At 46.4% G+C, this 27,315-nt stretch overlaps 1 protein-coding gene across 2 annotated transcripts; it reads right to left on the reverse strand.

Annotated features, from left to right (window-relative positions):
- Positions 1–1,476: 1,476 nt before the first annotated feature.
- ALG6 (ALG6 alpha-1,3-glucosyltransferase) lies at positions 1,477–20,305 on the reverse strand. 2 transcript variants are annotated; one of them, XM_030278587.4, is made up of 15 exons: positions 20,250–20,305; positions 17,339–17,439; positions 14,419–14,503; positions 12,596–12,685; positions 11,857–11,945; positions 9,654–9,736; positions 8,964–9,028; positions 6,898–7,083; positions 6,561–6,696; positions 4,542–4,627; positions 4,091–4,175; positions 2,971–3,041; positions 2,618–2,686; positions 2,111–2,309; positions 1,477–1,942 (listed from the first exon to the last, which is right to left on the reverse strand). In XM_030278587.4, the coding sequence occupies exons 2-15, from the start codon at positions 17,418–17,420 to the stop codon at positions 1,748–1,750; spliced, it is 1,521 nt and encodes a 506-aa protein (XP_030134447.4). In that variant the 5' UTR covers positions 17,421–17,439; positions 20,250–20,305; the 3' UTR covers positions 1,477–1,747. The 2 variants fall into 2 exon arrangements, with proteins under 2 accessions (XP_030134447.4, XP_030134445.4); XM_030278585.4 differs by having other exon boundaries at positions 20,153–20,305.
- Between the last annotated feature and the right edge of the window lie 7,010 nt (positions 20,306–27,315).

Consider the following 27,315-nt stretch of genomic DNA (forward strand, 5'->3'; position numbering starts at 1 on the left):
TTCTGGGCAGTCCTGGAAGGACAGCATCAAACCTGTTGAGGAGCCAGCAGGGAAGGTGGTGATGGCAGTTTATTGCCATGGCTGTTATTGAATCGGGCATTTTTGGGGAGTTGCGCAGCGAGCTCTGCTCGGCCCCTCATGCACACGAGCACTCTCCGTGTCTCTGACCTCCTGCCGCACCAGGCTTTTGCCTCGGAGGCAGCTGGGGCTGTTAGGAACCATTTCCAGTTCCACACAAGGTGGATCGGGTGACTCTCACTTTATCACCCCCCGAGGCCACCTCAAGGACAAAGGAAAGGGATACACCCAAAACTAATGTTTGGCTACGGGAAGGACGGGCTGGGCTCTGCTGGACACGGGGCTCCCTCTGCTTCCATCCACCTTCATTTCCCTGTAGGTACAGCCCTTGCTCAGGCTGGCACAGATCAGGCGGCCGTTCCTTGGGGGAAACACGGTGGGTTTGGGATTTCACAGCCTCTGGAGACAAAGATTCCTATTTTGTGTCCCCTCAGTGCCACTCAGCCCACACTTGCAGAAAGGCCATGCTGTGGGCAGAGCTCTTGCATGCCACAGTTAAGAGTCAGACCCGCAGAAAATCCTAAATCCTTAGGAAAAGATGGAAGTTTTGTTGTTTTATAAGGAATTGTTACAATGTAGAAACTGAACTGTGCTCACTCCCAATATCCTTCCAGTTCCTACTCCAGAGCCCCCTTTCCATCCTCTCTGAGCTGCCAGGGGGGCAGTGGTGCCTGGGGGTATTTTTTCCACAACAAATAAGCCTGGAAAAAGTGCACAAATACACTGAGCTTGTGGGACTGCAGTGCCAGGGCTCAGAACTGGCCCAGCTGGAAGTTCCCAGAACAGCTGATTCACACGCTGAGGCTGAGGGCAGTGACAGCCCGGAATGTGACAGGGGAAGCCTTTAAACGAGGGGGGGCTTCTTTTATATTTATATATAGATACAGAAAAAAAGGGTAGACTGACTCCTAATTAAACTATACGACCCTAAATTGCTTTATGATTTATTTTCTTCCTCCATGCTTTGTTATGTTTATAATTACTCAATCAATTTGTATTTTCTGAATTATTGGCTTTGGAGGCTGAGCTGTGCCCAGGGAGAAATTGCAGAGTTGAGTTCAGTTTACATCTGCAAATTGCTGTGCAATTTAATAAGGGGTTTGGGTATTTTCAAACAGCACTGCAGCACCTCAGCTTTTATTGCAGTAGAAGCAAAAGTTTTGGCTTTTTGGTCCTGTTAAAGAGATTTGCAGCAGTTTTGGAGCCACACCAGAGCTGCTGACCCCCAGCAAAGGGGGACAGTGACTGACAGCCACAAACTAGGTTTGTGTCATAAAGCAATTCAGCACCACAACTTCAGTGCTGCCAGGCACGAGTTTAAACTTTACCTGCATTACTTCCTTGTGCTTTTTATCCTGAGAAAGGAGAAAACTTCATGCTGCTTTTGCTAATACAGTATTTTAGCATTAATTCAAAATTTGGTCCTTTATTAGGCATTTTAGGTTTATAAATGGTAACAAAAGTATGACACTTCCAAAGAAAACAAATCAAATCCCATTCCCAACACTCGTCAAAATATTTCTCCTTTAAAACAGTCTTTTGATTGTTTTGTGTTTAAATAAACAAAAGGTTTTTCCTGGCTTTCCTTGAGTTGCATCCATCACACACAGGCTCCTCTGCAGTCTGGCACCTCTCACTGAGCACTCTCAGTCCTGCAGCTTCAGCTTCATTAACTGATTTTCTTCTGCCCTCTATTCTTGGAGTCCCAGAGTATCACAACATTAAAATACACCAGGAAGAGCAGGAAGTGCAGGCAGGAGACCACGGCCACAGCCAGGGGGAACAAATCTGGCAGGTGCTGGGGGGGAGGCACCGCAGCACTGAGCACTGACAGGGCTCCCATCAGGGCCAGGGACAGCAGGAACTGCAACACAAGGAGTGGTGGGACACCTCAGCCAGCTCAGCTGCCACTGCGCTGCTGGGTGCTCTGCACTCTTCCACACGGCACAAAAAAGTGACAGCCCCCCCTCCACTGACGCTTCTGCACTGGGAAAAGCTGCAAGGAAGAGGTAAAGGAATAACATTTGCTTACCAGGCCCCTGACAATCCTGGGAAAGGACTTAAACCAGGACACGTAGCCCTTGAGGGAAAGGGAAAAGGCCTTGAGCTGTAGGTCCTCGGCAGAGGTCTTCTCCAGGATGGAGAAGGAGGCCAGGCACGCGGCCAGGAAGGCGGGCGTGGTGGCGGCGTAGGGCAGCAGCAGCTCGTCCTTCAGCAGCAGGGGCAGCAGGCTGGGTGGGCAGGGAAAAACAGTAAATGTATTTATCCTTGCCAGAACTGGGGCACAACAGGGTTTGCATGGAATCACAGATGGGTTTGCTCATCCTGTTTCAACCTCGACACCTTTCACTGTCCCAGGGTGCTCCAACCTGGCCTTGGACACTGCCAGGGATCCAGGGCCTGCCCACACTCCCAGGGAACAATTCCTGCCCAATCTCCCATCCATCCCTGTCCTCCGGCAGTGAACCCAATCCCTGTGTCCTGTCCCTCCAGGCCTTGTCCCCAGCCCCTCTCCAGCTGTTAACAGTTTCCAGCTCACCTGAAAGTTGACACAAGTAGAAACCATGTGGCCATGAAGGGGATTTCATTTATGATTAAGCAGACTGGGCTAGAATGAGAGGAAGAAAAAGAGATATCAGCTTTCCCTAATCAAACAGCACTCTCAGTACGTGTAGGATATCCCCATGGAACAGCAGTGCTGGTGACTGTCCCCACTGCCACCTCCAAAAGGACAGAGCAGCCTGCCTGCAACTTGCACAGTCATTCATAAGTGATTTAGAAAAGCAAATGTGAAAAGTTGTTAAAATCTGATCTATTTGTAAGTGAAAGCAGCATGCAATAAGAAGATGGGGAAAAGATCCAATTTTATCCACAGAAAAATGATTTACTTACACTGACACGAGAAGAATAGACTTTTCATGGACTTGAAAGGAGAACAGGAAAAATGACAAGGCACAGCTGACCTTAGGAGAGAGAGCAGAGATGTGTCAGCCTGTGAGTGCAAAGCAAAGCTCTGCTTTGGTGTCTGCAGGTGCAGGTCCTGCGTGGGGGCAGCAGCTAAACGAGCTGAGTTTTCTAATTAACTGCTGCATTCCCTGCAGTGCAAACCCCAGGCACCCAGAGCAGCTCCTGTGCCACCCTCATGTTCCAAAACCACCTGATTTGGAAGTTTATCCAGAATTAGGCACAAAGTCCTTCAGGTAGAGCCTCACTCCTGCTCAGCTTCCCTGACAAGAGCAAGGGATCACAATATTCCCACACACAGGCGCTGGTAAATCCCACTCCTGGAAAGAATTACCCCCATTTTTGACACAAAATTTTGCTCCTCATCATGACCAGCCAACAGAAAAAGTAAACAAATTGGTTTTTTATTCCCCAACCAAATAAAAATGTGTAAAACCAATCAGTTCTTGGGATAAACATTAGTTTTAGGTAATGTTGTGATAAAGTTAAAAAAAAAATTATAACTCTGAAACTTGGACCCAGCTCCAGCTAATTTTGATTTCAAGGAGAATTCAGTTTTTGCACAAGAGTCATAGCAATGTGCTTCAATTCAATGATGTGACTAAGAGAAGGCAAACATTTTGGAAAATGGGATCATTTTATTTTCAAACCACTCATGAGCTCACAATGTCCATTTGGGGAATTTTTAATGGAATTTTGCAGCCAGTGAAGGAAGAAAAACTGGCACTTTGGAAGCCAAACAAAAAAGAGGAGAAATCCCAATTCTATACGAGGTTTAAATGAGTGTGGAATCTCCCAAAGGCTCTTCAGAGGAAGATAATAAAAATACAGAGTTAAATAAAGAAAACTGAGCTTAAGGAACAAGTCTGGGTTTAAAGGCCAGGTCAGAGCCCTGGATTTGAGGAAGCAAAACACTTTTTAACCAATTCCTTCAGCATTTGATGGCTCCCACCCTCTGTGCCCTGCCCACATGCTGCTGGCACTGCTGGTTGCCCTCCAGTGCTTGTGGTGGATACAAAACAAGGAGCAGTGAACAGCAAACACTCACCAAGGCAAATTTAAACCCTCGCAGGGAAGGCTGGACAGTGAGCTTGATACAGGCAGGGAGCAGGCTCAGGAATGTCACAGCAAAACTAAAGGATTGGGGAAGAAAAACAGTTTTAATACATGAGGGACTACAGCCATTAACACTTCACTCTGCAGAGCCAGACCTGAATTCTTCACTGAGTCAAGGAGAACTGCAAGCTCTGACTTTTAAGAGCATTGAAAGATATTTGAATTCTTTGAATTTGCAAATTTAAACTCAGTTTTAATCAAGCAGCTTAAATCACTATACAAACAAGCAGGGAATTTTTCAGTCATAAATATTCCCAGTATTTCTCCATCATTACTTGGAAGAAAAATACAGTATAGGAAAGAATACAGTTTGAGAAAATTTACTCCTCTTGCAAAAAATATTGAGGATAAAAACTACCTAAGGCACTCCAGTTATGTCTCACCTGAGTTTCAGCTGAGTTCGAGGGGATATTACATTCTTTATCTTTATAAGGACACTTAGACTGCACCAAATATTGGCTACTTTATCCTGGAAAGAAATAAAAAGGCAATCAGTGACAATTATATATAATTACACTCATGTTTGTGGGAACAATGGGGCTCGGGAGGTGGGGATTGTTGGGTTTCTACCATGGGAGTGCAAATAACACCTGTAGGAGTACATCACGTTCTCAGATGTACTGGGGATGATTGTGCTCCTCAAAAATTGACAATTTCAAGAGACCAAATTAAAACAGGCTCTAAAATAAGTGAGAAACAGTTCTTCAGCAGAAGAGATGACAAGTTACCCCACAAGAGCAGACATTTTGTGGAGCTAAGGCTGTGAAACTGTCCCTGAGTAAACCCTGGCCTGTGTGAATCCATTTCCTCCCTACCTGCCCGTGCTCACTGCCCGCTAGCACTCACAGAGTTAACCCCCCATAAATCAAGAAGTCTAAAGACATTAGCACTTGTGCTAGGATCACTTTCAAAATTAAATTTGTAACTGCAGCTCTCCTGCTGGTGAAACTCATCCCCAGACAGCTGCTGGAGGCACAGCTGTGTAGACACAACTCCCAGCAGCAACTGAGCCCCCTCGGTCCCCACTGCCAGCGCCCGGAATCCGCCGGGGATTCCGGGGAACACAGTCCTGGCAGCACCAGCAGCCTCCTCCTCACAGCCAGGCCGAATTTCCAGCCACCAGCAAGTGTTCCCGGGCTGCAAATGGGAACTGGCACACCCTGCCTGCAAATGGGAGCTGCACAGAACCTGTCACACCCCAGGCCAAGTTACTGAGCGCTGCTTACGTGGACAAATTCTCATTTTATCTCCATCAGCATCCAGCAAGTCACTGCCCTGAGCAGCTCAGAAAATATTTGGGCTAATATTAGACTAAAATCCTCCAGCTCTTTCAGACTCATTGGTTATTGTCATTTAAAGATTTTATTTCTAAACTTGGTACTCAATAAAAGGTGTGGTGAGCAAAGTGATATTCCTTTATAAATTCCAAATAATTGTCAAGGAGAAGAGTCATTGGTTTTTTTTGGGAGTGTCTTTTTTGGAGATGTTGTTTGGTGTTTGTTGGGGTTTTTAAAATAAGCTAGCAGAGAATACATTAAGAACACCTCCACTGCCTTTGGTACATCAGCACTAACTTTTGGGGGAAAAAAAGTGCCAGCTGAGATATTATTTACATCTGAAAAACATTAAAAGAATAATTAAGATTAATCCAACTACGTGAGAATTTGCTTTAATCCTTGTGGACAGCCTGGAAATTCAAAGCTGCATTTTCTGGGTTAAGCTTGAAATTGAGAAACTGCTGTAGAAAGACTCATGGCCCAATTAAAACAGCAGCAACTCCCTATGACCTTGGACATGGGAACCCTTTCTTTCCTCCCAAATTCCTGTGGCATTGCCATTCCGTAAATGAGGAATGGAGTAACTGGATTAAGGCTCAGCACCTTCAGCACGGGCATGCTCACACCATGAGCAAAGCCAAAATCAGAAGTGGCCTAAAGCTTTTGGAAAATATTGTAGAAACTGCACAAGATGAGTCAAAAAGGAAGTTCTAGGCTATGTATCTAAAACATAATTTAAAAATCATTTAAAAAAAATAATTAATCGCACTGAAAAGAGGGGAGCAGAACCCAAGAGGCCAAAGCTGTCAACTTTCAAGGTTACATCTTCTGACACTGTCAATTACTATGGAATCTATTTCAATGGAAAAATGTATGGATTGAAGTATGGGTTTGATGATGGGATAAGTGTTGTCTCCTGGTATAATATCCTGGAAGATGCCAGCTGAGCTGGGGTTAAACACTGGATTAAATAACTGGCAAGAAACGACTGCTGAAGAAGCCGTCTCGAGTTACTCGCCCTGCGCTGTGTCTCCCCCATGAAATCCTAAAGGTCAGCCTGAAGGTTTCTCCAGGGATCTAAGAATACAGGACAGGGCAGTGGGTGGGAGAAGAAAACATGCATGCCTCAAACAAGCCTCTGTCAATGGGAAAGAGTCTTCTGAGTACTTGCATGATTTGTTCCACGTCGGTGCCGAACGGGAGCCAGCAGGCAGCGAAGGACACCAGCACTGTCCCTGCCAGTTTGGCCAGCAGCACCAACCTGTAACAGGACAGCACATCAGCACAGCACCCAGCAGCGCTGGGCACAAACCCTGCCAGGCTCACCCTGCAGGACAGCAGCACAGCACACAGGCACCTCCCACAGAAATGATCCAGGAATGCCTGTGTGCAGACAAGGACAAGCCCATTCCCCATGCCAGGCTGATTCCTGAGGAAGATAAAACACCTCAAACCCACTTACCCCTTTCCTTTCAGTCCCTTCTTGAAGCACTTTCCCAGCAAATAGCAAAAGAAGGGCAGGGAATGGTAGAGTTCCATTTGCTTATAATTTAAGGCCAAGCAAAATGCCACAGAGCCCAGGAGGTCCCAGTCATGGGACAAACAAAGGACAGCCCACAGGGCCAAGCCAAGGCTCACTGAGTTGTATATGGTTTTTTATGTCAAGGACAACACACACATCTCACTTCTGGAAGGCAGCAATTAATGTCCTGAGGGAAAGCAGAAATAGCTTGTAAAATGAGTTTTGTCAAGTTAGTCTTAAGAACACATTGCCAGTTGTGACTATGTTGCCCCCAAAGATAAAAAAATTACACCCATTGAAAGCGTAATTTTTATATTCCAAAGTTTGATTCAGAGCTTGCCCAGGAAAATCTGAGGGCAAATTATGTGTGCATTAATTACACATGTAATTACACATGCATTCAGTCAACCCAGCTTTTGGTGGCACTGACAGTTCTCTGCAACAAGCAACATTTTCTTCTTGGTATTTACATGGGTAGTGGTAAAGCTCTCACAAGCTTTCCCTTCCAGCTCCCACAAGACACGTGCAGAATATTCAAATATGTCAGTGTTTAAATTCTGTATAATTTCCTTCAAGAACTTCTGAATGGTTTGTGATTCTATTACACACACAAGGCACCCTCGTCCATGACCAGTTCCCTGACTGCTAATCCTGCTCAAACAATGAGCAATAGTTGCTAAAAAAATATTACTGCCTTGTGACTTTGAAAGAGCTTCCCAGGCTCAGGAGATTTTGAAGAGCCTAAGCTACACTTACTATTATACTGCAATAAAGTTTTGTAATTTTTGTAAACTGTAACAGAAGCTTTGGTTTTTACTTGTTTTTTGAAAAGCTTAGAAAAACCAGTAAACACAGAATCCCAGACTGATTTGAATTGGAAGGGACCTTAAAGCCCATCCAGTGCCATCCCCTGCCATGGCAGGGACACCTTCCACTGTCTCAGGGTGCTCCAGCCTGGCCTTGGGCACTGCCACGGATCCAGGGGCAGCTACAACTGCTCTGGGCACCTGTGCCAGGGCCTCCCCACCCTCCCAGGGAGGAATTTCTCCCTAATATCCAATCCAAACCCACCCTCTGGCAATGGGAAGCCATTCCCTCCTGTCCTGTCACTACATCCCTTGTAAACAGTCCCTCGTATTTCTTGTATTGTCAGAAATGTCACAATATTTTGTTTTCCCTCTGTCAGCCTAAGCAGCTGTGACAACACATCCAGCTTGCCCACGGAGCTCTCAGCCCACTCACATTTCCCACTCCACATCACCAGGTGTATTTGACACCTCATTGATTTCACATCAGCCAACTCACACCGAGAGGCCCTGATGGTGCAGAGGTGCAGCAGCTCAGAGACACCAATCCCTGCCCTGCTGGAGCTGCTCAGAGGGTGGCATTGTCACATCAGAGTGGCAGGGCTGGCACAGAAATCTGCAGGAAATCCCTGCCTCACAGCAGCTGCTGCACCTCCAGCACGGGGTGAGCTGACAACACCGGGCTGCTCCTGTGCAAAGCCAGTATAAAAGCAGATCATTATTAATAAAGAGCCCCTGTGAAGGTGCCACCAGCCAGCCCTGAACTCACCCCCCTGAGCTGTGCAGCCAAGGCAGAAGGGGAGGCTTTACAGAGCTGAACGTTTCACACAGCTCCACCTGCCACTGCTCTGCCATCCTAGGAAGATCTAAGGGGATTCCCTCTGCACACACAAATCACAGGAGCACAACCCATCACTCTCCTCCCTGTCACAACCCCACTGATGCTGCCTGCAGTGAAGTGACTGACAGGGAGATGAGCTGGAGGCATGGGAAGAATGATATTCATGTTGGGATTGATTTGTGCCAATATCAATAATTTTTATCTCCAATATGTTTCAGACTTGTAGCTTGCTTTGATATCTCTGTTTGGGGTGGGCAGAACCCCCCAGATGACCCAAAGCCACCCCGTGCTCAGCTAACAAGTGCTAAGGAGCAGTAATTCCATAAACAGGAATTCATTTCCATGCAGAACAAGGATACTGGAAGTGCCCATGGTCAATAAGGATGAGGCCTGGGTAAAGCAGGATGCAGAGAGCACTGGAAACCTGGCAAGAAGGATCAAAAAAGAGGGGAAAAATAATTAGTCCATAATTAGACATTAGACAGAGAAACTTCTCCCTGCTCCAGAACAAAAATGTGCCCCACCATGGTGCATCCTATATGGAGGAATCTTATTCTCTACCAGTAATCATCTGTCAGGAATATTTTTGAGGAATAAACAAGGACAAAGATTTGCCATAAATTAGAAAATATTGAATATTGCCTGCCCTTTAAAACAGCTCAAAGACCACCTACACCTATCTTAAACCACTCCAAAAATCAGGAGACTTGTTATCCCAAAATCTATTGTAAGGAGTGTTCAAGACAAAGCAGTTCCCAAATCCTCCCCGCCACACCACAAATTTTTTTTGGGTTTTTTTTTTTCCTAATTGAGTAATAAATTCATGGGAAATCTTGTTATTAAAAGCATTAAAATAATTGCTGTAAGATAAAATAAAGGCTTTTCTGATGTTTTAAAGTGAAAAGCCTATAATATGAGCTATAGTGGTTATCCATCAGTTTTACATGGAAGCCATCAGGGTGTTCTAGGTGTTAATTAACTCAGTGTTACACTTCTGCTCTGTACTAACAGTGCTTTCTTCGTTTAATTTACACACACCAGGTACTTGCCTTTTTTTTAGCAGATGTTTCTTTCAAGGAAAAACAATATAAAATAACTGCAGGGATATAAACCAGCAAATCAGCAACAAACACTGAAAAATAAAGATTAACTTTCCATTAGAATTCTCCCACAAGGAGAAGGCAAGGAAAAAACACAGGCAAATAAACATCAAAATATCAGAAATAAACTGGGCAGATCCACTTCAAAGGACAAAAAGAACCAGGTCTACAGAATTTGATCTTGTTAATGTTTCTAAGGCTCATTTCTGATGTCCCAAAGCTGCTGCTTCCACGTGTTCAGCTGTCCTGGCTCCTGGCACAGCCTCAGTCGCTCTTTAGTTCCTCACATGCCACAGGCAGGGCAGGCATTCGGGAATGCCCCAAAGAAATCAGTCCCGCCTGCACCCAGGTTGTGGGACAGGACTGAGAGCCTGGTGATAGTAAAAGGGTTTTAAAAACATGAGGATTTAGGGTTAAAAGGAAAATTAAGCTTAGTAGGCACTGAAAAAAAATAAATACCCTAGGTACATGAAGGCCTTGTACCTTGCTAGAACTGCACCTGTGTAGCTAGTACATGATAAATGATATAATTGTTAGATGTGATGATTGTTTAGTAATTAAATATAATTACTGTTTAATAGTAAGAATAATCATGAGAAACTGTGGTCAGGGGCCTAAGAAAGATCACGAGAAACTCATGTCAATGTATACAATAGAACAATGCAAGTTTAATAACGAATATGTAATTTATATAACGATAGAATATAAAATACGTTTAGCTTGAAAACCATGTCGAAGCAGATTTGGGTTGTTCCCCTGATTCTCAGAGCTCTCAATAAAAGCACCTGCAGATAATCATATCCCGTGATTATGTGTGTTCCTGAAGGCTAACACTGGGGCACATTGAAGAAACTCCAGATTATCCCAGTCTCTGTGTGAATTACCAGTGATGGGGATAAAGAGACTGAAAGCAGGGATTTGTCTTTGTTCACCTGCCTACAGCAAGGATTTGTGAGAGGGGACAAGGAAACAGAGCCAGCAGGTTCCCCTGCCCAGGGTATGTCCAGCAGGTGAATTCTTGCGTTGTCTTAAAAACTCAATAAAAACCTCAGATTATTTCTACAAACTACTTTTAGCAAATGTGCAGTGGCTCCAAGAGAAAATGGAGATGTTTAAATATTTCAGTTATCCAGGGATGAATGGTTTTGCCAGCTTAAGCCACAACTAAACAAATATAACCAAGGTGTTAGCAAAACAAATACACTGATGCTTAAATAAGGCTGCCATTGACCACCCTGAATTATTTTAATGCACTCTTCTAATGGCCCCTGTTAAAAGTGTTTATCAGTTCTCCAGATCCATCAGTGTTGTGTCAAGTGAGTTGATTTCAAAATTAATAAAGACCATTTCAAGGGTAATTAAATACTAGTGATTTTTAGTTTTTTTCAATTCAATCAATTACCAGAGAGCAGACTGAGAGGTTTGTGAAGTACAGAAAAGCTATTGATGAACAACAAATTCTGCTGTTGCAATCAGAAAGCATTTTGTGTTAGAAAAAGCAGAAGACATTTCCAATGAAAGGAAATAGTAACAAGAAACAAGAGTTCATTGGCCACATTGTTTGCTGTTCTACTGCTGCAGCTACTAAATTATGGTGCAAATCTTCTGCATTTGTTTGCAGTTCAAAATAATCAAATGGTGGAAGACAAATTTAGAATACAAGTAGTAAAATAAATTTTTAATTTTTTTCTCACAGTAAAAATACCAAATATTTCTGCCTTTGAGATCAGCTCCTAAAGAAGATCTCTGATACCTCCAGAGATTAAGTTAGGAAAAGCCAGGCTACATGTAACATAATTTTACAATAAAAACCAATGATGCTAAGTATAAAAGTATTTATCAGAATAGAAGAGAAAACAAGAATAGTTTTCAAAATTAAAAAGTGGGTCTATGCTACAAAGAGCAGTTGTGTTTTAGAGATTTTAATTAATTAATTGGGTTGAAAACTTGTTTCTGTATTTTATATTTATAGCTTCACAAATGATGGCAGAAAAGGAAATAATGCACATATTTGGCTCAGAAATGGACCTGCAAAGCCATCCAGTTAAAAACCTGAGAATAAAGCAGAAAAGACAGAGAAGCTGCATATTAAACTGAATTAGTAAGCAAGACAAATGTGCAGGATGATCCCAAGGAAATATAATCTTCCTACCTGTTGTACGCATAAATAACTTATGGGGCTGACTCTCATAGCCCCGAGATGAGTGCAGGGCAACCCAATCAGGATTTATTAACTTTGCACTGTAAAACAAAGTACAGACACATCAAAATGCAGACAGTTCTCATTTCCCTTTACACTCCTTGCAGCAATAAAGATGACACAGACAGGAGCAGATTCCAAGAATTAAGATGAATGAGGAGAAATATTTCAGAGAGCAATAGTGATCAATGAAAGCTTTTCCTCACCACTAGATCAGTTTACACTATAGACTGTTTCACAATTAAAAAAAATAACCTTTGGAAACAGTAAAAATGGAATACAATATTTATTAGGACAAGATAACCACCTCCAGTCTGGTTCCTGGACTTTAAAAAAAAACAATTGTAAATACCTTTCATGCTTAAGTATTAAATATAAACCATTTACAGTTCACATAGATGCCCCACATAGCTGTGCCTGTGCACTTTAACCTACATTCTTATTCCATAAGTCTCATTCCAACAGCAGCAAAGCCCTTGTGGAAAAAGTATTCCAATAACAGAATTCTATTTACATGATATCCACTCATCAAATGTCACCTGGGCTCTGCACACACGAGAGCTTTCCCAGGCAATGCCCCCTGTTCCTACAGCACTTCCCCCTGGGCATCCCAGATCCAGCAGTGGCTTGTAGGGAAAACGGAATATCCAGAAAGAAAAATGTAACACAGGATTTCAAACATTGGACTTACATGTAAGCACACACAAAACTGTGATAGGCAGTGAGAGGTGGGTAATCGAGGCCCCAGTACTGCAAGTTGTTGTCACTTGTATTGAAGTACCTAAAAAAATAAAATTTAATTTAAAGACTATATCTCCAGCTTGGTTTTGACCCAAGGAAAAGACTGAATAGTAAATGCATTCCAAATCCAAAATAGAAGGTGGCAGCATCTATACCTGCCTAATTTTACTGCACATTAAATAAGTCCCAAGCAACAAAATAACAGCAAAAGTGATGCAGAGTTCACATATTTGTGGTCGAAAAAAAGCTGCTAAAGCTCACTTCAGTGGAGAGAAAAACTCCTGGATCTACCTCCAAACCCAGCCAGACCATGTGAAAGGAAAGAAAAGGATTTTCCCATCTGGGATTACGTTGTGTCAGGATTTCTATGGCAGCAGTCAAAATGAAGTCAGCTCTCCCAGGTGAGATCAGAGGGGTTTGTCCAAGGAGAAGCTCCAGCACTGAGGAGCAGTCTCCCTTCCCATCTCCCAGTGAATTCTGGCTGCTCCCACTGCCACGGGGCAGGCTCCTGGCTCTTCCACTTCCACTCTTCAAATGCAGCCAATTTTTGACATTTATAATAGTAAATGATATTTCTTGAATTCTTTATGAGCTGCCTGAAGTGTCTTCTGAACAGATGATAAATCACATTTCTTTGAGTTGCATCTCTGCCTCTTATCCTACAATTCAAGATTGCTCCTGCCAAGGCAGTGCAGATTCTTTATGCAGAATGTCACAGTTTGCAACTTTCAGGGAATTTGACACTTTTGGGGGTTTATTTTTTCATTTTACCTTCCATAACATTTTCAATAAAAAAAGAAAAACAACCCTTATATGCCCACTAATATTTAGTAAGGAAGCTTGCAGAGTTTTAATGAGCAGTAGGATAAAAAAAGAAGTTCCTAAAGGACTTTACAGAATAATAAAAACCAGAAATATTTTAATTCTAGAATGCAATCCCTTGCACATCAGCCAAGATGTGCTGTTCTAAACACCCACTTTGCTGTATTAGAGATCCAATTCCCAGAGCAGACCCAACCCCAAAAAACCCTTCAATTATAAATATAAAATGACATCTATTACAAAACCAGAGAGCAAACAGAAGCCCAAGGTGCCCACCTGGCAGCCCCTCAGCTAAACCCAGCCTGCAGCAGTGTCTGATCTGGCCCCTGGGAATGCCTGGGAATATTGGCTACTATAACTCCTAATTTTAAGGAAACACAGTTCAGTGTAACAGAGTGGATCAAAGCTGCCAACTCCATTATTATGTAACAGTCTTATCCCAACACTGGCAGTCGGGGTTTGGATATCAGGAAAAAAAAGGACAAAAATGAGAATATAGGAACAACAAGATGATCTGAGGTCACTACACAGACTAATCTGCGGAGTTCACATGTATTTACAGAACACAAGTGTATTAATTTTCTATTTTGTCAAATGAGTCTGTTCCCCAACAGACAGCCAGGGAAAAATTACACCATACGCCCAAAACACTGCTGTCCATGCTGGAAGATGAACTGGAATTCCAATATATTCCAATTTGAGTTGTAGCACATATATGGATTAAATTTTTACTCTAAAGAATATTAGGAATAATGCTAAATTAAATAAAATATTTAGAATAATTCTCCTCCTTTGTATATGATCTGTACAAACGAAGCCGGCTACACTTGAATCTAGAATCCAGAATTCTCGCATTTAAAAATCTCATGGCTCATGGAAGAAAACAATGAACTCAGAGGTGTAAAATAAAGCAGGATTTCCTCCCATTCTCCCTTTGTAAGCACCACCTACCACTGCCTGATGGGTAAGTTGTAGGTGATTTCTTGCCAGTGCCTCTGAGCCTCGTAGTCTCCATACATGGGTGGTTTTCCTGCCCCTAAAAAGAGAAGACACAGCATTCAGGACATTATTTGGTTTATAGATTGCTTTCCCCCAGTCATATATTGCATATTAATTACTAATTTTATTCTCCATTCCTCTGTATTGAGAGCAAATAGAGATCTCATCATGCAGTCTAACACAGAGAAAAAAAAAAGTTACGTGTTCTTTTGGCTTTCTGGAGATTTCTGCAATGAGCATTTATCAAGATACTCTGCTGTGAAAAACTGCTTCCTCATCTGACAAAAAAAATAATTTCCAAGTGCAGATGAAAAATGTGGTACTTTCCCTGAACTAGGAAAATGCACATAATGGACATGTTACAGTGATTCTGTGAGAACTGCTGCACTCCCTTGGTGTGTGATAATTGTCAATATTCCCATTTCTTTCAGCCATGTCATGGTACCTCACTATTAATATCATTATAATACTAATATTAGCTATTTTCATGGAAAAGAAAGCTTTCTCAATGCAAATAATTCAGATGTCAAATCTCCCCTCGATGGAAGCCTAAGTGTGGCAATGGCAGCATGCAAAGCATCTTCCCAGAGTTTATTTACTTCTATTAACCTGATCATTGAGAACAGAAACTGGACTGATTGTGCTCCCAGTGAAATATTGACATGAGCCAGACAGAGATTTAAGAGGTTCTTTAAAATATAGGAAAGCTATCTCTGGTTTTACCCATGATCTATGTTTGTGGGAATCCCACGAGCTCAGCAATGTGTAATTCATTCCCAGAAAGTGCAAAGGAACTCTTATCTCTGCTCATTTCTTCCTGGGGGGTGGAGAGAGCAGAGCACCTCCACTCTCACACATTCAGATTAAAGTTTCCCAAATAAGTGAGATCACTGGAGTTTCACCAGTGTCAAGTCTGTAGCTGTAAGTCCAGTGGAACAAAGAATCTGCCACTGGATTATTGAAATACAAAATAGATATTACCCAAATTTTAGAGTGTTTCTATGTGTATAAATTTTTCAATCTCAAGGGGGAAAAAAGGATGAAAAAAATTCATTGCTTTCAGAATGATCAAAAGTTCTTAACCCAAAGGTTTGATTATTAAAAGCCAATTACTGATTTGTTAGTTTGACAATGCACATTTAGCTTCCATCTACAGAAAGCACCAAGTACACAGACAAACTAAGTTAAAAATTAATAAAACTGGAATATTTTATTTTAAAATGCTCACAAATACCTTAAAAATAGTGATTTTATTCAGTTTTATTGTTAACCTGGGAATAGATTTTTTTAAGGGTTTGAAGCTGCCTCTCAATACCTGTATTTAGCAGGAGTTTGGACATGCATTAAAAAATCATGCATTAACCTATGAAACCAAATTTTTCCTCAGTAATTCCCCAGGGCCAGGTCATCACTAATGACAACTTTTCAAAACCAGATATTAGTTTCTCCTTTATCATTCAATTCCAGAGGCAAATCCAAAGGCAAGCTGATGGCAAGGAACAGGCTGGGAATGAGACAGAGATCCAAGGGTGCACAGTAAATGAGGGTGGAATTAAAAGTTTATCACATCTGCAGGAAGTCAAAGAGAAAAAAATAATCCCAGTGGATTTATGTGTTTGACAGCTCTGACACTGGGATTTGTCTTTTTACAGCCAGCCAATGCTCAAAGTTAAGCATTAATAATTTGCTGGACTGGATCAGATTCAGCTTTTCCTATTCCAAAATCAGTTATATCAGCTGGGGAGGAAATGAGATTTAAAAATTGTTATTTTAGCTCAGGCTTTATTTTAGACTCTCTTCCATAATCTTGATTGGTTTGAAATTAAATCAACGTACAAAAATCTAGTTAGCAACCGAATTCTAAATAAATCCTCTGCACTGCAAGAGAAATTCAGTGTATGCCTGAAGACAGGGCGTTTGCTGCCTAGAAATGGGTAAAAAACTCAGTTACCTACAGATCTCTGAGAAATGGCATTTTGAGAAAGCAAACTCAAACCAAAGCAATTGGAAACACAGTTCAGATTCAAGCAAACTCTTCAAGTAAATGAAACCCAGAATTACCAGTTTAAAATCACCAAAATGCTCCCAAGCAGCTCCAGCTACTGAGGAGAGGAGGCCACCCTTTGCCACAAAAAAACAGAGTAGAATTTAACTTGTGATTCTTTGGGCTGATGAGGATTGAAAGTATTGGTTCATTTTTTAATTTTTTTTTTTTTTCATTTGCAGAGAGCAAGCCTTGTGCAAGCTTATTCCAAGTGTGAGAATGGAACTGGGAGGCTTGGAAAGGAACTTGCTAATTCTTTGCAAGGCTTCTGACATGAGGAGGAGAAAAACTCATCCATTACCAGAATGTAGCTCTGGCTCCTGCTGTAAACAAGCTTAAGGAGGTACAGCTACAAGCAGAGTCATTGTTCACTCCATGTCACCTCTGCACTGTCTTCATTAGCACCAGCATTAGCCAAATATAAGCTAAATAAAAATATAAATAATAAGGTTATACCTGCTACAGGATTTTAAAGACAATATGAGGCAAATGTACAAGTGGACTGCAATATTCTGCAAATAAAGGCGCAGGGGAAAACAGGCAGATATTGACCTAAAACATTAATGAACATCAGCACCACCCAAAAAAAAAGTTATGGTTGGTTTTTTCCAGCATTCTGCTCCACACAAAAAATAAGAAAAAGGAATTCTCAGGGAAATCAAGAGGAACTAAAATGTAACAACAGCTGAAATAACACATTTATTCCTATGTTTAATTTTATATAAACACCAATAAAAGAAATAAGCAATACATAGAATTGCTCTGCCTTTCCCCCAAGCCCCATCAGCCGTGTCCCTGGGGCTGCTGCAGCCTGTGCAGGTGCCTTACCTGAGTAGGAGCCCAGGGACACAGCCCAGCGCACGGTGAGCGCCAGCAGCACTGTCAGCGCCATCAGGCTCCACTTCTCCATGGCTGGGACACTCCAGGACCTGGGGACACAGCAGGAGCACTGCTGGAGCACAGCCCCCCTCTGTGCCAGCCATCACTGCTGAACACCCCCACACTGACACCTCACTGCACGCTTACAAGCACAGGGCTTCAAAAGCGACAATTGGTGTCAGGAGATATTATTCTCCATGCTTCCACCCCCAAAAAGCAACAGGGCTGATGTCCCACCAAGCTTATTGCACCACTATAAGGATCCAGTAAAAGAAATATTGCTAGGTCTGACAAATTGAAGGCTGTGTGCATGACACAGGAAAATTATTATGTTGCTCTATGCAAAAAAAAAAATCTTAAAAAAATTATCAAACAACTAACTATAGAATATGCAAACTTCAACCCAAAGAATCAGAAAAAATTTAGTCTGAACTAGGAAAAATGTGAGGAAGAAACTACTTCAATCTTGAAGGGTACAACTGCCACTTGCAGACAAGGCATAATTTGATTTAAGTGAGTTTAATACACCTACTACTGACCAAAACCAAAAATCCCATACAACAGAAGCACTGAGCTCCTGTTTCAGTTACAGATAAACAACATCTAAGGCATATTTAGGTTATTCTTCTCCAACTCCACCCATATTTATTTACTTCTCACAGAAAGGTGTGACCCAACACCACCACCAAGGGGAAAAAGAAGTTAATTAATAATATAAATCTGTGGCAGCAGATCTCCATCTATAGGTAGGAAGGTGAACACTGATATTTGGATGCTTTCCCCTGTGCCTAAGCCACAGTGGAGGCACTTTTATCTAAAATAAAAGATACATCTGTCCTGCTCTCTATCTTGCAACATCAATTAATTATGCCTTTTTAATTATTACATAGCATCAGCCTCACCTATAGACCCCCTCATCTCTGTTTCATTTATTTACTTTTGCCATTCCCTACATGCACAATTGTTTTCTGGGATGTTGAGTTTCCTTCTCTGCTCTCAAAAGCGGCCCTTAAAATATTCTTTCCTACTTATTTTTCACCTTTAATAATTACCCCATGCTACCTATAACAAAAAACCATGCTTTTATTAAATTCTAATGCATAGAACTCTTAATTCTTGGTATCCTGTGAGCAACGATGTTAGGAATAATTCTTAGGGGATGATAATGCTGGTTTGGTCAATCCCAAACTTTTCACCTTCCCCTGGATGTGATCTCAAGATCCCAGCTGTAAGCATGAGGTGAAAATCACAGATTTAAAAAAAGAACAAAAAAACTACTATCCTTCCACACTGCCTATGATGACGATTCAGATAAATAACACCAGTACAAACCACCCAGCCCTGGTCCAAGGAAGCTGACAGAACTCAGCTAATAGATGCACAGCCCTGAATAAAACTTCTTTTAAAATGCTTCATTTCAGCAGCTGAAAAACGCACACACAGAATGAAGAATTTAATTTGTTGCAGCAACACCTGTATACAACCCTGCTGTTTCCCTAATCCTTGTCAGGAGACACCTTTATTCCTCATCTCACCCCTCGCCCTGCCAGGGCCTCCTCAGAGCCCCAGGGCGGGCTGGCGCTGCGGGGCTCGCCCCGGGACCGAGCTGCCCCTCAGCCCCTGAGAACCCTGACCGGCTCTTCCTCAGCCCCTGAGAATCCTCGATCGGCTCTCCCTCATCCCCCTCAGCCTTTCAGCCCCCACGACCCACTCTGCCTCACCCTCTTCAGCCTTTCAGCCCCCTGAGAATCCTCGACCGGCTCTTCCTCACCTCCCTCTGCCTTTCAGTCCCGTCACCCCTCAGCGCCCTCAGACCCCTAACTGCCCTCAGACCCCTAAACGCCCTCAGACCCCTGACCGCCCTCACCCTCGTCACCCCACAGCCCCCTCAGCCCCCTAATCGCCCTGAGACCCCTAACCGCCCTCACCCTCGTCACCCCTCAGCCCCCTGACCGCCCTCAGACCTCTGACCGCCCTCAGCCCCCTGACCGCCCTCACCCTCGTCACCCCACAGCCCCCTCAGCCCCCTGACCGTCCTCAGCCCCCTAACCGCCCTCAGCCCCCAAACGCCCTCAGACCCCTAAACGCCCTCAGACCCCTGACCGCCCTCACCCTCAACAACCCCTATCCCCTTAACTGCCCTCACCCTCGTCACCCCACAGCCCCCTCAGCCCCCTAACTGCCCTCAGACCCCTGACCGCCCTCAGACCCGTGGCCGCCCTCAGACCCGTGGCCGCCCTCAGACCCGTGGCCGCCCTCACCCTCATCACCCCCTATCCCCCTAACTGCCCTCACCCTCGTCACCCCACAGCCCCCTCAGACCCCTGACCGCCCTCACCCTCATCAACCCCTATCCCCTTAACTGCCCTCACCCTCGTCACCCCTCAGCGCCCTCAGCCCTCTAACCGCCCTCAGCCCCCTGACCGCCCTCAGGCCCCTGACCGTCCTCACCCTCGTCACCCCACAGCCCCCTCAGCCCCCTGACTGCCCTCAGACCCCTGACCGCCCTCAGACCCGTGGCCGCCCTCACCCTCATCACCCCCTATCCCCCTAACTGCCCTCACCCTCGTCACCCTTCAGCCCCCTCAGCCCCCTAACCGCCCTCACCCTCATCAACCCCTATCCCCCTAACTGCCCTCACCCTCGTCACCCCACAGCCCCCTCAGCCCCCTGACCGTCCTCAGCCCCCTGACCGTCCTCAGACCCCTGACCGCCCTCACCCTCGTCACCCCTCATCCCCCTGACCGTCCTCAGCGCCCTCACCTCCCCGCAGCCGCTCTCAGCCCCCTCTCGGCCCCGGGCTCCCCTCAGCCCGGCCCGGTTCCCCTCAGCCCGGCCCGCGCCGCCCGCGGGCTCTCACCGGGCTCGGGCCGGCGCGCGCGCTTCCGCCTGCGCGGCGCCTTCCGGGCGGGCAGTGCGCGTGCGCGGGGCGGGAAGCGGGAGCGCCTCAGGGACGCTCCGCCATGGATGGGGCCGGGCCGGGCTGGGCGGGCACCGGGAGGAGGGAACGCTCCCTCAGCGCCTCAGAGCCCTGTCCAGTGTCTAATGGGGCTCCGGGAGAGATGGAGAGACTTCAGACAAGGGACAGGGCAGGGATGGATTGGATATTGGGAAGAAATTCCTCCCTCTGAGGGTGGGGAGGTCCTGGCACAGGAATTCCCACAGAAGCTGTGGCTGCCCCTGGATCCCTGGCAGTGCTTGGACAGGGCTTGGAGCACCTGGGACACTGGAAGGTGTCCCTGCCCATTGCGAGGGTGGCGCTGGATGGGCTTTAAGGCCCTTTCCAACCTAAACCAGTCTGGGATTCATGGTTTTCTACCATCCTCAGCCCTTACAGCTCGGAGATGATATATGGGAATAAAGCTCAGGATCCCAGGCTGGGTCAGGCTGGAAGGGACCCCAGTGGAGACATCTGGTGCCATGTCCCCACTCAGGCAGGGCCATCCCTGAGCACTGGGTTCTGTCCAGACAGCCTTGAGCATCTCCAGTGAGGAAAACTCTGGAATCTCTCTGTGATGCTCCATAGGCCTCACTTTTAAACCTTTCAGTCTTGCCTCTTTTCATTCTCTTTAAGGTCTTGATGAAGTATAGAGCATAACAAAAATCAGAGAATCACAGGGTTGAAAGAGACCTCAAAGACCATCTCATTCCTGGGGCAGGGACACCTTCCACTATCCCAACTTGCTCCGAGCCCCATCCAACCTGGTCTTTTCTTCTGGTTGTGTGTCTGACTGAGGTCAGGACATGAAACTGAATAGAAAACTGATTATTCGTAAAACTAACACCACGTACTGAGGGTTTCATGGCCATACCTGCCAGGTGAGCTGGCAGCAGTTCTCTCCTTGGACTGGAATCCCAGGGCTGAAAGCTGTGGTGGATTTAAACATAGCTGCTACAAAAAACAAATGTGACCAAGAAATGTCTGATCACTTACCACAGAAACATTAAACAGAGATTACTGCAAATCAAAGTGTTTGTTTTTTTTTTTTCAGATATGCAGATAATTTTTTTTAATATATAAACACAATAAATATAATATTTTGTAACATCAGAGATTGTTTTTCTTCCTTGATAGTTTTCCAATGCAAGATGCTGATTTCTATTATCCCAACCATTTTTGAGTACAAATTCTTTGGGCATCCTGGTCCCTCTTACACCTGCCATAATTTCAGCCACTTGTGCTTGTTGCCTCATGTGGGGCAATGTGAAGAGACTGAAAGCTCCCTTAAACAGATAAAGGTAAAAATCACACCTGTCTGCTGGCTTGCCAAGGTGTTTGGAGCCATAATCCTGTGAAAAACGGCAGATTATGCCCATCAAATTTTACACAGTTTGCCTAATCTGATACGCTCAATAATTCATATTCCTGCTGGGTAAAGTGCATCCATTTCAGGATTTTGACGGGATGTCTGGAAATGACAAGTCTGTAAAATAAGGATAATCCTACAAATTCATCAATTACGAACTAACTTAGAATTCCAGGAGGCACTGAAACAAGTGAATTCTCATCCTAAACCCGGGGGAGAATCACCAGGGCAGATTTTTATTTCAGTACCTCCCTCCTCTCCTTCTACTCTCCCCTCCAGGATTTTCCATGCTCGTTGCATGAGAACTATTAAAAAAAAAAAAAAAAAAAAAAAAAGAGTTTTTGGATTTTTTTTTTTTTCTTGGAGATTATTGCTAATTCTGTGCTGGAGAGCAGGAGCCCACGGCCGCACATTCAAGTGCATTATTTCAATTAGCCGAGCGCTCTTTGTTGCAAGGTGAAATCATTCACTCCCCGGGAAAGCTTTTTTATTGAATGCTTTCTAAATACTCGCATCGGGCGCGTCGCCTGGAATTGAGTCTCTGTCACTTGTGTTTCTGCGGTGACTTTGACCAGATCAATGACTGGAAAAGACATTCAGGACACATTGATACGGCGGGGTAGGAGACGAGCGGGGTTTGGTGCTCAGGAGTAAAGAGAAGCCGATAATGAGCAGATAAACGGCTTTTTTTAACCCTTGGCGTTCTCCTCTGCCTCCTCTCCTCCACCCGCCCGTATGACTTGATGGCAACCGAGTGGTGGCAAGGCAAAAATCCATAAATTTGGGATGAAATGCTGCCAGAATAATGAGAAAGTCTTTCCTAGGGCGGGCGGGGGTGAAGAATCTGCGGCCATAAAAAGTTCCAGCTCAGCCAGAATTTCGCTCTGTGCTGCCGGAGCGAGCGGGGGAACAAACTCTGGAGGCGTTTGCAATTGCAGATTCCCAATTTGTGGATTCCCAGAGTATCCCGAGCCCAGGACAATTCCCGGGATTTAGTGGGCACACAAGCCCTCAGCAGCCTCGGTTTTTTCGCATTCTCCTTTGCCGAGAAAAACCAGGAGTAAACGTGACAGAAACCACAACCTGAGCCCGCAGGGAGATGGATTTATTTTTATTTTTCCCCATTAAATATCGGCACTTAATAAAGTAATTACAAATTACTGAGGGTTTGGGGTTTTCTCTTGAATTCTTGCTATTTTCTAGGCTTTGGGAGACACAGAGTTTTCTCCCTCGTCTGATGCGGGGATCCCAGTCCTGGGTAAAGCAGAGCGGGACATTCCGTCCTTTCCTGGACGGGAGAGGTCGGGTGGTTTTCGTGTGTCCCGGCTTCTCCCATTTCGCTGAAGCTCAAGAAAATCGGGATTTTATCGCACCTGGAGTTCAAGGATTTTGCCGTCTTAATAAAGTCGCGCGGTTCCCGCTTCCTCACCTTGCTTACCAAATCCCGGATTAATAAAGTTTACTTAGTTATTTAAATATATTAAATGTCACATTTTAAATGGAAGGGGAAGGTTCTACCTTCCTGACCTATTTTTCATTTCTGATTTAGAAAAAGGCAAGATTAGCATGGATATTGCATTTTCAAGGACCTCGCCACTATTAAATAGACTGTTAAGTGCATTTTATGGCTGAAGAGTCTGTTCCCAGTTCAGTCTGGAAGACGTGCTAAGTTCATCTCTACCTGCTACATTGAACATTCACTGACTAAAATACTTCCTGTGGATGTAATACCTATGCTCTGTATCTTTTAAGTACATAACGCTTAATGTTTTAGGACTGGTAACACGTAATTCAAGAAAAGCCCCCGGAATTGAAGTGTTGCCTCTCAAGAGAATGTCTGGCGGGTGTTTCCCGGTTGCGGCGATCCCCGGTGCGGGGAGGCTGCGGGGATGGGATGGGTGACACGGATGGGTGACACGGATGGGTGACACGGATGGGTGACACGGATGCTCCCGGTTGCGGGAGGAGATTGAAGCGCATCAGTCGCGCCCCGAGGGATGCGCGGAGTGTCCGCGGCCGTGGGGATGGGCAGCGGAACTTGCGCTCGGAGCTCGCTGTGATTCCTCGGTCACTGATAAAATACCCCCGGGAATGGCCACGCTGTTTTTCCACCTCCCCGGAGCAGGTGGGGACAGGCCCCGAGCGCATCTCGGACACGGAGGAGAGACCACGAAACTGCCTTAGGTGCAAAATCCCATCGAATTCCCCCATCCCCCGGGAACTGCCCCCTGACCCGTACCCGCACGGCTTAGGGGAAATCCCCATTTCCCCTAAATTTCCCCTAAAGCAATCCTTGCTGTCTCTCTCCCGGAGCGGGACACCATCGAAAGATGAGGGGTGGCTCATCCCAAAGCGAAATGTTGGCGCTCCTTCCTTTGTGTCCGGCCCAGGACACGGATTTCGGGCCGGCTCGGGCAGTGCTGGAGGTGCGGCCGGGGCGGGTTAAATCCCCCGGTACCGGGGGCCGGCGAGGAATCCCCGAGGAAGCCGGAGCTGTCCCCAAACGCTGCCCGTGTCCCAAAGGGGGCTGGTGGCACCCGTGGCTGATTTCCTCCGGCCACCTCTCGGTGCGGCAGACCGAGAAGGAAATGTCTCCGGTGGACATCGCTCCCCGGCCTCCCGGAGCGCTCCCGGCGCTGTCCCCTGCGGTATCCCCGGCCTCGGTTCTGCCTTCCCGCAGCTCCGGTGTGGGGTCTCCGATCGCTGCCCCCCACGCGGGTCTCGGATGGGGGCAGGCGTGGGGGGATACCCCGAACGCTGGGGCTGCTTAATGCCATAAAAACACACGCGCGATAAACACGCGTTTATAAATAACCGCAAAAGGCATTCTCCTGCCTTTTCCAACGCTCGCTGCAGCCTTTCAACACCCATTAGCCCGAAACTTTCAACCCTGCTCTGTGCCCGGCAGAGACCAGTGATGCTATAAATAGACGGTTTTGGGAGCCGGTATCGCGGAGAGGGGGGAAAGGGGGGCGCAACTCCCGCGGCCGCGCAGGGAAAACGAGAGGGTTCCCCGGGAGCCTCGCATCAGCCGAGGAAATGGCCCTAATGAGCCCCATCTCGTCCCTTTTTCAACCAGCGTGATGGTTTAGAGGATTAGGGCCAGATCCTATCGCCAGATCCTATTATAAATTCCTTCCCCCAGCGGAGGGAGCGGCGGGGCCGTAATTGGAATAAATAAGGAGCGGGGTCGGGGAGGGTGCAGGGGTGGTGGTTCTGGGTAAACTCTCGGGGCTGCGGGAGGGTCATTTTCCCGGTGTTTCGGATCTGGTTACTTCCAACACACCCCAGGGACCGACGTGACACGACTTATACTAATGGGCATCTGTCACCGGCCGTGTCAAGTTTTGCCATATGCGGCGGACAAGTTTGTGGGAGGCAAAACAAGGGAAAGAACAAGGGAAGGAGTTTCTGTTGTTCGGCTGTGGCCCGTGGCTGAGGGAACTTCACCGGGATATGCTGCTCTGGCTGTCCCCGGCCCGCCGCTCCTGCTCCGGTTGTGAGGACTGCTCCCACTCCGCTGGGAGCCGGGAAAGCCTCTCCCGTCCCGGCTGCAAACCCTCCCCTCTTCGGGGACCGACTTTTGACACCCCCTGGGCTCCCGATCCCCGCCGGTCGCTTTGCGGGACCCGGGTCGGTGCTGCCCTGGGCGGCTGCGGGCGCCGGGGGTGCTCCCGGTCCCCCGAATTGCTCCCGGATTCCCCGGTGACTCCCGGCTCCGGGGATGTTCCCGGCTCCGAGGGTGCTCCTGGCCCCGGGAGCGTTCCTGGCCCCGGAGGTGCTCCCGACCTCGCGGATGCTCCGAGGATATTCCCGGATCCGGGCGCTGCGGGGATGCTCCTGGTCCCGGGAGTGCTCCCGGCCCCGGGGGGGGGCGCACCCGTTCCCCGCGGGTACAGCGGGAGCTGCCGCGCCCCCCGCAGGCCCCGGTGCGCCACTGCAGCCCCGCCGCCACCGGGAGCCCCCACCCGCGGGCACGGCCCCGCTGCCGCTCACGGCCCCGCGGCTGCGGGCAGCGGAGGCTCCAGCGGCCGGATTGAGGGCTCATCTCGGGGTTCTTCCCGAGCCCCGCGCATTCCCGGTGCCCCGGGAGCCCCACCGCCGCCTCTTCCCCGGGAAGGGCTTCTCCTGCGGGCCGCTGTCCCCGGCGATGGAGAGAAAGAGAGGCCGGAGGTTACGGAGGGAGAAGCGGTTCCCGGAGGGAGGCAGCGGGCAGGAAAGTTGCCGGTGCCGCTGCCGCCGGCGCGCAGATGCCGAGCCGAGGCATTGCTGCTATGTGGGGAAATATGAGCGAGTAATTTTATAAGTAACAAAGGCTGGGCAATGGAATGAGCCCCTGTTATCCGGTGTCCTCTGGAAGCCCTGGATCAGCAGCTTCTTGAGCCTCGCAGCGACTCCGGCCAGAGGCTCCTTTCTTTTTTCCCAGGGGATCGGCTAAATATAGAAACCCCCTCGATCGCACGAATCACCCACCATTTGGTGTTTGTGTAAAACCGATTAGCCAGACACAACTGTGAAACCACTCGTTCCTCCGACACCGCCGCATTCCGCTCCGCGGGGTTCCGCGGGGCCGTGGGTGCCCGCGGAGGGCCCCGCGTGTCCCCGTCCCTCCAGCTTCTCCCTGTCCCCGGCAGATGATTAGCGAGTCCTTATTTATAAAGTTCAAACGATCTCATCACCGGCGCTGCTCGGTTTATTTTAGTCTATGTATGCGGAGGTATAAATATTTACTTAGGAAGAAATAATATTTACTGCTTACCAGGAAAGCAAGGACACTTTTATTTATATATTTATTTTAAATCCACGGCTGCCAGAGGGTTGTTGGAGGGGAAATTAGCGCCTGGTTCAGCTCCTCCCGCAGCCGAGCCTGCCGCATCCCGCATCCCGCCTGCATTTTACGCCGCCGATTTTCCTAACAAAGACATCGAATTATCTGAGCGGAAAAGCAAAATCCACGACGCTTTTCCAAGGTGACAAAAATTCAACTTTGTAAGAGGGAGATAATAAAGCACCAAACACTGTCAGTGCACAGGAGACACCGAGATCTCACCAGGCTCAACCCCCCGACGCGCCGCTTTAAATATTATAAAGCTACATATTAATTCCTTTTTTTTTTCATTTTGACTGTCTGTTTATTTTAGCCCCGAAAATACACACATATATATATATGTGTGTGTGTGTATGTGTATGTATATTATTTTTAATTTAAACAGCTGCCATTAAAGCTGAGTTATTGGGAATTAACCGGGAAAGGCCGATCCTTTCCCGGGGGAAGAACCGCTGCTTTAATCCTGATTATTTCCCTGATCTAAACGAAAAGATCCGCGCTCGGACACCCCACAGCCACGACCTGAATATATATATTTTTCCCCCCTCTAAAATAAATAGTAAACATTGATTAAATCGACCCAACGTGTTTTATTTAAAATAATTTCCCTTATTAGCCCCGACCGCAGACCCAAAGCGTACCTATTCCGGCCGGGAATGCCGCAGCGCCGGGATGTAGTGTTGAAGTCAGGCCGAGAAAAATTAATATATTTAGGAAAACATCACGGCGCGCTCTCGGGAGCCTCGGATCTGCCGGGGAAGGTCGGTTTGGAAGGAATCGGGGCCGGGCCG

This window comes from Taeniopygia guttata, chromosome 8, assembly GCF_048771995.1.
Source record: "Taeniopygia guttata chromosome 8, bTaeGut7.mat, whole genome shotgun sequence".
In the NCBI taxonomy this organism is placed as follows: Eukaryota; Metazoa; Chordata; class Aves; order Passeriformes; family Estrildidae; genus Taeniopygia; species Taeniopygia guttata.